This window comes from Oncorhynchus masou, unplaced genomic scaffold (genome assembly GCF_036934945.1).
Source record: "Oncorhynchus masou masou isolate Uvic2021 unplaced genomic scaffold, UVic_Omas_1.1 unplaced_scaffold_594, whole genome shotgun sequence".
NCBI lineage: Eukaryota > Metazoa > Chordata > Actinopteri > Salmoniformes > Salmonidae > Oncorhynchus > Oncorhynchus masou.
Window position 1 is genome coordinate 172,836 of NW_027012364.1, and position 9,676 is coordinate 182,511.

The following is a 9,676-nucleotide window of genomic DNA, read 5'->3' on the forward strand; positions in this document are numbered from 1 at the left end:
TAACATGATGGCTCTGTGTGGTAGAGGAGGGGTGGTAGACAGTAACATGATGGCTGTGTGTGGTAGACAGTAACATGATGGCTGTGTGTGGTAGAGGAGGGGTGGTAGACAGTAACATGATGATGGCTCTGTGTGGTAGAGGGGTGGTAGACAGTAGCATGATGGCTGTGTGTGGTAGACAGTAACATGATGGCTGTGTGTGGTAGAGGAGTGGTAGACAGTAACATGATGTCTGTGTGTGGTAGAGGGGTGGTAGACAGTAACATGATGGCTGTGTGTGGTAGAGGGGGTGTAGACAGTAACATGATGGCTGTGTGTGGTAGAGGAGGGGTGGTAGACAGTAACATGATGGCTGTGTGTGGTAGACAGTAACATGATGGCTGTGTGTGGTAGAGGAGGGGTGGTAGACAGTAACATGATGGCTGTGTGTGGTAGAGGGGTGGTAGACAGTAACATGATGGCTGTGTGTGGTAGAGGGGTGGTAGACAGTAACATGATGATGGCTGTGTGTGGTAGAGGAGGGGTGGTAGACAGTAACATGATGATGGCTGTGTGTGGTAGAGGAGGGGTGGTAGACAGTAACATGATGGCTCTGTGTGGTAGAGGAGGGGTGGTAGACAGTAACATGATGGCTGTGTGTGGAAGAGGAGGGGTGGTAGACAGTAACATGATGGCTGTGTGTGGTAGAGGGGTGGTAGACAGTAACATGATGGCTGTGTGTGGTAGACAGTAACATGATGGCTGTGTGTGTAGAGGAGTGGTAGACAGTAACATGATGTCTGTGTGTGGTAGAGGGGTGGTAGACAGTAACATGATGGCTGTGTGTGGTAGAGGGGTGGTAGACAGTAACATGATGGCTCTGTGTGGTAGAGGGGTGGTAGACAGTAACATGATGGCTGTGTGTGGTAGAGGGGTGGTAGACAGTAACATGATGATGGCTTTGTGTGGTAGAGGAGGGGTGGTAGACAGTAACATGATGATGGCTGTGTGTGGTAGACAGTAACATGATGGCTGTGTGTGGAAGAGGAGGGGTGGTAGACAGTAACATGATGGCTGTGTGTGGTAGACAGTAACATGATGATGGCTGTGTGTGGTAGAGGAGGGGTGGTAGACAGTAACATGATGGCTCTGTGTGGTAAAGGGGTGGTAGACAGTTACATGATGGCTGTGTGTAGTAGACAGTAACATGATGGCTGTGTGTGGTATAGGAGGGGTGGTAGACAGTAACATGATGGCTGTGTGTGGTAGACAGTAACATGATGGCTCTGTGTGGTAGAGGAGGGGTGGTAGACAGTAACATGATGGCTGTGTGTGGTAGACAGTAACATGATGGCTGTGTGTGGTAGAGGAGGGGTGGTAGACAGTAACATGATGGCTGTGTGTGGTAGACAGTAACATGATGATGGCTGTGTGTGGTAGAGGAGGGGTGGTAGACAGTAACATGATGGCTCTGTGTGGTAGAGGGGTGGTAGACAGTAACATGATGGCTGTGTGTGGTAGAGGCGTGGTAGACAGTAACATGATGATGGCTGTGTGTGGTAGAGGAGGGGTGGTAGACAGTACATGATGATGGCTGTGTGTGGTAGACAGTAACATGATGGCTGTGTGTGGAAGAGGAGGGGTGGTAGACAGTAACATGATGGCTCTGTGTGGTAGAGGGGTGGTAGACAGTAACATGATGGCTGTGTGTAGTAGACAGTAACATGATGGCTCTGTGTGGTAGAGGAGGGGTGGTAGACAGTAACATGATGGCTGTGTGTGGTATAGGAGGGGTGGTAGACAGTAACATGATGGCTGTGTGTGGTAGAGGAGGGGTGGTAGACAGTAACATGATGGCTGTGTGTGGTAGACAGTAACATGATGGCTCTGTGTGGTAGAGGAGGGGTGGTAGACAGTAACATGATGGCTGTGTGTGGTAGACAGTAACATGATGGCTGTGTGTGGTAGAGGAGGGGTGGTAGACAGTAACATGATGATGGCTCTGTGTGGTAGAGGGGTGGTAGACAGTAGCATGATGGCTGTGTGTGGTAGACAGTAACATGATGGCTGTGTGTGGTAGAGGAGTGGTAGACAGTAACATGATGTCTGTGTGTGGTAGAGGGGTGGTAGACAGTAACATGATGGCTGTGTGTGGTAGAGGGGTGGTAGACAGTAACATGATGGCTCTGTGTGGTAGAGGGGTGGTAGACAGTAACATGATGGCTGTGTGTGGTAGAGGGGTGGTAGACAGTAACATGATGATGGCTGTGTGTGGTAGAGGAGGGGTGGTAGACAGTAACATGATGATGGCTGTGTGTGGTAGACCGTAACATGATGGCTGTGTGTGGAAGAGGAGGGGTGGTAGACAGTAACATGATGGCTGTGTGTGGTAGAGGGGTGGTAGACAGTAACATGATGATGGCTCTGTGTGGTAGAGGGGTGGTAGACAGTAGCATGATGGCTGTGTGTGGTAGACAGTAACATGATGGCTGTGTGTGGTAGAGGAGTGGTAGACAGTAACATGATGTCTGTGTGTGGTAGAGGGGTGGTAGACAGTAACATGATGGCTGTGTGTGGTAGAGGGGTGGTAGACAGTAACATGATGGCTCTGTGTGGTAGAGGGGTGGTAGACAGTAACATGATGGCTGTGTGTGGTAGAGGGGTGGTAGACAGTAACATGATGATGGCTGTGTGTGGTAGAGGAGGGGTGGTAGACAGTAACATGATGATGGCTGTGTGTGGTAGACCGTAACATGATGGCTGTGTGTGGAAGAGGAGGGGTGGTAGACAGTAACATGATGGCTGTGTGTGGTAGAGGGGTGGTAGACAGTAACATGATGGCTGTGTGTGGTAGACAGTAACATGATGGCTGTGTGTGGTAGAGGAGTGGTAGACAGTAACATGATGTCTGTGTGTGGTAGAGGGGTGGTAGACAGTAACATGATGGCTGTGTGTGGTAGAGGGGTGGTAGACAGTAACATGATGGCTCTGTGTGGTAGAGGGGTGGTAGACAGTAACATGATGGCTGTGTGTGGTAGAGGGGTGGTAGACAGTAACATGATGATGGCTTTGTGTGGTAGAGGGGTGGTAGACAGTAACATGATGATGGCTGTGTGTGGTAGAGGAGGGGTGGTAGACAGTAACATGATGGCTGTGTGTGGTAGACAGTAACATGATGGCTGTGTGTGGTAGAGGAGGGGTGGTAGACAGTAACATGATGATGGCTCTGTGTGGTAGAGGGGTGGTAGACAGTAACATGATGGCTGTGTGTGGTAGACAGTAACATGATGGCTGTGTGTGGTAGAGGAGTGGTAGACAGTAACATGATGGCTGTGTGTGGTAGAGGAGGGGTGGTAGACAGTAACATGATGTCTGTGTGTGGTAGAGGGGTGGTAGACAGTAACATGATGGCTCTGTGTGGTAGAGGAGTGGTAGACAGTAACATGATGTCTGTGTGTGGTAGAGGGGTGGTAGACAGTAACATGATGGCTGTGTGTGGTAGAGGGGTGGTAGACAGTAACATGATGGCTCTGTGTGGTAGAGGGGTGGTAGACAGTAACATGATGGTTGTGTGTGGTAGAGGGGTGGTAGACAGTAACATGATGATGGCTGTGTGTGGTAGAGGAGGGGTGGTAGACAGTAACATGATGGCTGTGTGTGGTAGACAGTAACATGATGGCTGTGTGTGGTAGAGGAGGGGTGGTAGACAGTAACATGACGATGGCTCTGTGTGGTAGAGGGGTGGTAGACGGTAACATGATGGCTGTGTGTGGTGGACAGTAACATGATGGCTGTGTGTGGTAGAGGAGTGGTAGACAGTAACATGATGGCTGTGTGTGGTAGAGGGGTGGTAGACAGTAACATGATGGCTGTGTGTGGTAGAGGGGTGGTAGACAGTAACATGATGGCTCTGTGTGGTAGAGGGGTGGTAGACAGTAACATGATGGCTGTGTGTGGTAGAGGAGGGGTGGTAGACAGTAACATGATGGTTGTGTGTGGTAGAGGGGTGGTGGTAGACAGTAACATGATGATGGCTGTGTGTGGTAGACAGTAACATGATGGCTGTGTGTGGTAGAGGAGGGGTGGTAGACAGTAACATGATGGCTGTGTGTGGTAGAGGAGGGGTGGTAGACAGTAACATGACGATGGCTCTGTGTGGTAGAGGGGTGGTAGACAGTAACATGATGGCTGTGTGTGGTGGACAGTAACATGATGGCTGTGTGTGGTAGAGGAGTGGTAGACAGTAACATGATGTCTGTGTGTGGTAGAGGGGTGGTAGACAGTAACATGATGGCTGTGTGTGGTAGAGGGGTGGTAGACAGTAACATGATGGCTCTGTGTGGTAGAGGGGTGGTAGACAGTAACATGATGGTTGTGTGTGGTAGAGGGGTGGTAGACAGTAACATGACGATGGCTCTGTGTGGTAGAGGGGTGGTAGACAGTAACATGATGGCTGTGTGTGTTGGACAGTAACATGATGGCTGTGTGTGGTAGAGGAGTGGTAGACAGTAACATGATGGCTGTGTGTGGTTAGAGGGGTGGTAGACAGTAACATGATGGCTGTGTGTGGTAGAGGAGGGGTGGTAGACAGTAACATGATGGCTGTGTGTGGTAGACAGTAACATGATGGCTCTGTGTGGTAGAGGAGGGGTGGTAGACAGTAACATGATGATGGCTGTGTGTGGCAGAGGAGGGGTGGTAGACAGTAACTTGATGGCTGTGTGTGGTAGAGGGGTGGTAGACAGTAACATGATGGCTCTGTGTGGTAGAGGAGGGGTGGTAGACCAGGAGGATCTGTATGAAGCCCTGTCCAGCGGTCAGATAGCGGGAGCTGGACTCGACGTCACCGTCCCTGAACCCCTGCCCACCAGCCACCCGCTCTTCACCCTTAACAACTGTGGTGAGTATAAACACGGGGTGTGATTGGTTCAGAGTCTCCACCAAGTTCACCCTGCTATTTCCTGTTTAATTTATTAATGTTGTCAGTCCTGTACTGCCTGTTTATTACTGTTGTCAGTCCTGTACTGCCTGTTTATTACTGTCTGTCAGTCCTGTACTGCCTGTTTAATACTGTTGTCAGTCCTGTACTGCCTGTTTATTACTGTTGTCAGTCCTGTACTGCCTGTTTATTACTGTTGTCAGTCCTGTACTGCCTGTCTATTACTGTCTGTCAGTCCTGTACTGCCTGTTTATTACTGTCTGTCAGTCCTGTACTGCCTGTTTACTACTGTTGTCAGTCCTGTACTGCCTGTCTATTACTGTCTGTCAGTCCTGTACTGCCTGTTTATTAATGTCTGTCAGTCCTGTACTGCCTGTTTCATTTACTACTGTTGTCAGTCCTGTACTGCCTGTTTATTAATGTCTGTCAGTCCTGTACTGCCTGTTTAATACTGTTGTCAGTCCTGTACTGCCTGTTTAATACTGTTGTCAGTCCTGTACTGCCTGTTTCATTTACTACTGTTGTCAGTCCTGTACTGCCTGTTTATTACTGTCTGTCAGTCCTGTACTGCCTGTTTATTACTGTCTGTCAGTCCTGTACTGCCTGTTTATTACTGTTCAGTCCTGTACTGCCTGTTTCATTTATTATTGTTGTCAGTCCTGTACTGCCTGTTTATTACTGTTGTCAGTCCTGTACTGCCTGTTTATTACTGTCTGTCAGTCCTGTACTGCCTGTTTATTACTGTCTGTCAGTCCTGTACTGCCTGTTTATTACTGTCTGTCAGTCCTGTACTGCCTGTTTATTACTGTTGTCAGTCCTGTACTGCCTGTTTAATACTGTTGTCAGTCCTGTACTGCCTGTTTCATTTATTACTGTTGTCAGTCCTGTACTGCCTGTTTATTACTGTCTGTCAGTCCTGTACTGCCTGTTTAATACTGTTGTCAGTCTTGTACTGCCTGTTTAATACTGTCTGTCAGTCCTGTACTGCCTGTTTATTAATGTCTGTCAGTCCTGTACTGCCTGTTTCATTTACTATTGTTGTCAGTCCTGTACTGCCTGTTTAATACTGTTGTCAGTCCTGTACTGCCTGTTTCATTTATTACTGTTGTCAGTCCTGTACTGCCTGTTTATTAATGTCTGTCAGTCCTGTACTGCCTGTTTATTACTGTCTGTCAGTCCTGTACTGCCTGTTTATTAATGTCTGTCAGTCCTGTACTGCCTGTTTCATTTACTACTGTTGTCAGTCCTGTACTGCCTGTTTATTACTGTCTGTCAGTCCTGTACTGCCTGTTTCATTTACTATTGTTGTCAGTCCTGTACTGCCTGTTTATTACTGTCTGTCAGTCCTGTACTGCCTGTTTATTACTGTTGTCAGTCCTGTACTGCCTGTTTATTAATGTCTGTCAGTCCTGTACTGCCTGTTTATTACTGTCTGTCAGTCCTGTACTGCCTGTTTATTAATGTCTGTAAGTCCTGTACTGCCTGTTTCATTTACTACTGTTGTCAGTCCTGTACTGCCTGTTTATTAATGTCTGTCAGTCCTGTACTGCCTGTTTCATTTACTACTGTTGTCAGTCCTGTACTGCCTGTTTATTACTGTCTGTCAGTCCTGTACTGCCTGTTTATTACTGTCTGTCAGTCCTGTACTGCCTGTTTATTACTGTCTGTCAGTCCTGTACTGCCTGTTTATTACTGTCTGTCAGTCCTGTACTGCCTGTTTAATACTGTTGTCAGTCCTGTACTGCCTGTTTATTACTGTTGTCAGTCCTGTACTGCCTGTTTATTACTGTTGTCAGTCCTGTACTGCCTGTTTAATACTGTCTGTCAGTCCTGTACTGCCTGTTTAATACTGTCTGTCAGTCCTGTCCTGCCTGTTTATTACTGTCTGTCAGTCCTGTACTGCCTGTTTATTACTGTCTGTCAGTCCTGTACTGCCTGTTTATTACTGTCTGTCAGTCCTGTACTGCCTGTTTATTACTGTTGTCAGTCCTGTACTGCCTGTTTATTACTGTCTGTCAGTCCTGTACTGCCTGTTTCATTTATTACTGTCTGTCAGTCCTGTACTGCCTGTTTAATACTGTTGTTAGTCCTGTACTGCCTGTTTCGTGATGCTCCCTCTCTCTCTCTCTCTCTCTCTCTCTCTCCAGAGATCCTCCCTGTCATCTCTCTCCCTCCAGTGATCCTCCTCCATCTCTCTCTCTCCAGTGATCCTCCTCCATCTCTCTCTCTCCAGTGATCCTCCTCCATCTCTCTCTCTCCAGAGATCCTCTCTGTCATCTCTCCCTCCAGTGATCCTCCTCCATCTCTCTCTCTCCAGTGATCCTCCCTGTCATCTCTCTCGCTCTCTCTCTAGTTATCCTCCCCATCATCTCTCTCTCACTCCGGCGATCCTCTCATCTCTCTCTCTCCAGTGATCCTCTCTCATCTCTCTCTCTCTCTCCAGTGATCCTCCCTGTCATCTCTCTCTCCAGTGATCCTCTCATCTCTCTCTCTCTCCAGTGATCCTCCCTCTCATCTCTCTCTCTCTCCAGTGATCCTCCCTGTAGCTCTCTCTCTCCAGTGATCCTCCCTCTCATCTCTCTCTCCAGTGATCCTCCCTGTCAGCTCTCTCTCTCCAGTGATCCTCTCATCTCTCTCTCTCTCCAGTGATCCTCCCCCACATTGCCAGTGCGTCCTACTCCACGCGTAATGCCATGTCAGCTCTGGCAGCCAACAACCTGCTACTGGGCCTGAAGGGACAGCCAATGATCAAAGAGCTCAAGCTGTAGCTGCCAATCACCTGCTTTCGGAACACCAGAGAAGAACCAATCACCTGCTTTCAGAACACCAGAGAAGAACCAATCATCTGCTTTCAGAACCAGCAGAGAAGAACCAATCACCTGCTTTCAGAACACCAGAGAAGAACCAATCACCTGCTTTCAGAACCAGCAGAGAAGAACCAATCACCTGCTTTCAGAACCACCAGAGAAGAACCAATCACCTGCTTTCGGAACCACCAGAGAAGAACCAATCACCTGCTTTCGGAACCACCAGAGAAGAACCAATCACCTGCTTTCGGGAAACACCAGAGAAGAACCAATGATTGAAGAGCTGTAACTGTAAATGATATAGCTGACTCTGGTCATGAGATGAGTAGTTTATAGAGAATAGTGGTGCTGTTGTCATCCATCATTTTCACTCGACACGGTACATACCGTAGCACTCAGCACTTCCTCATGGGAGATGTTTTTTTATGATTTTGTTTCATAATAATAATAATAATAATAATGACGAAGGACAACAATAAACACAGAACTTTCCCCATCTTTTAATTCAGTCAGTGATGATGAAGGAACGACATGTCCCTCCTTTATTAGTGTCTCCTCAAACAAAACATGTCCCTCCTTTATTAGTGTCTCCTCAAACAAAACATGTCCCTCCTTTATTAGTGTCTCCTCAAACAAAACATGTTCCTCCTTTATTAGTGTCTCCTCAAACAAAACATGTTCCTCCTTTATTAGTGTCTCCTCAAACAAAACATGTCCCTCCTTTATTAGTGTCTCCTCAAACAAAACATGTCCCTCCTTTATTAGTGTCTCCTCAAACAAAACATGTCCCTCCTTTATTAGTGTCTCCTCAAACAAAACATGTCCCTCCTTTATTAGTGTCTCCTCAAACAAAACATGTCCCTCCTTTATTAGTGTCTCCTCAAACAAAACAAAGAGAAAAAAAACACCTTTACATTTCATCTGCTCTTTGGGGTAACATCTCAAATGGCACCCTATTCCCTATGTAGTGCACTACTTTAGACCAGAGCCCTATGGCACCCTATTCCCTATGTAGTGCACTACTTTAGACCAGAGCCCTATGGCACCCTATTCCCTATATAGTGCACTACTTTAGACCAGAGCCTTATGGCACCCTATTCCCTATATAGTGCACTACTATAGACCAGAGCCTTATGGCACCCTATTCCTTATATAGTGCACTACTATAGACCAGAGCCTTATGGCACCCTATTCCCTATGTAGTGCACTACTTTAGACCAGAGCCCTATGGCACCCTATTCCCTATATAGTGCACTACTTTAAACCAGAGCCCTATGGCACCCTATTCCCTATATAGTGCACTACTATAGACCAGAGCCTTATGGCACCCTATTCCCTATGTAGTGCACTACTTTAGACCAGAGCCCTATGGCACCCTATTCCCTATATAGTGCACTACTTTAGACCAGAGCCCTATGGCACCCTATTCCCTATATAGTGCACTACTATAGACCAGAGCCTTATGGCACCCTATTCCCTATGTAGTGCACTACTTTAGACCAGAGCCCTATGGCACCCTATTCCCTATGTAGTGCACTACTTTAGACCAGAGCCCTATGGCACCCTATTCCCTATATAGTGCACTACTATAGACCAGAGCCTTATGGCACCCTATTCCCTATGTAGTGCACTACTATAGACCAGGGCCCTATGGCACCCTATTCCCTATATAGTGCACTACTATAGACCAGAGCCTTATGGCACCCTATTCCCTATGTAGTACACTACTTTAGACCAGAGCCCTATGGCACCCTATTCCCTATATAGTGCACTACTATAGACCAGAGCCTTATGGCACCCTATTCCCTATGTAGTGCACTACTTTAAACCAGAGCCCTATGGCACCCTATTCCCTATATAGTGCACTACTATAGACCAGAGCCTTATGGCACCCTATTCCCTATGTAGTGCACTACTTTAGACATTTACATTTACATTTAAGTCATTTAGC

At 47.4% G+C, this 9,676-nt stretch overlaps 1 protein-coding gene across 1 annotated transcript in view; it reads left to right on the top strand.

Moving 5' to 3' along the window:
- The window catches only part of LOC135536323 (glyoxylate reductase/hydroxypyruvate reductase-like), a 19,129-nt gene extending 10,908 nt beyond the window's left edge, over positions 1-8,221 (top strand). The window contains exons 8-9 of the mRNA XM_064962681.1: positions 4,749-4,879; positions 7,565-8,221. Coding sequence (XP_064818753.1) covers positions 4,749-4,879; positions 7,565-7,686 — 253 coding nt within the window. The 3' untranslated portion in view covers positions 7,687-8,221. The remainder of the gene's footprint in view (positions 1-4,748; positions 4,880-7,564) is intronic.
- Positions 8,222-9,676: the final 1,455 nt, after the last annotated feature.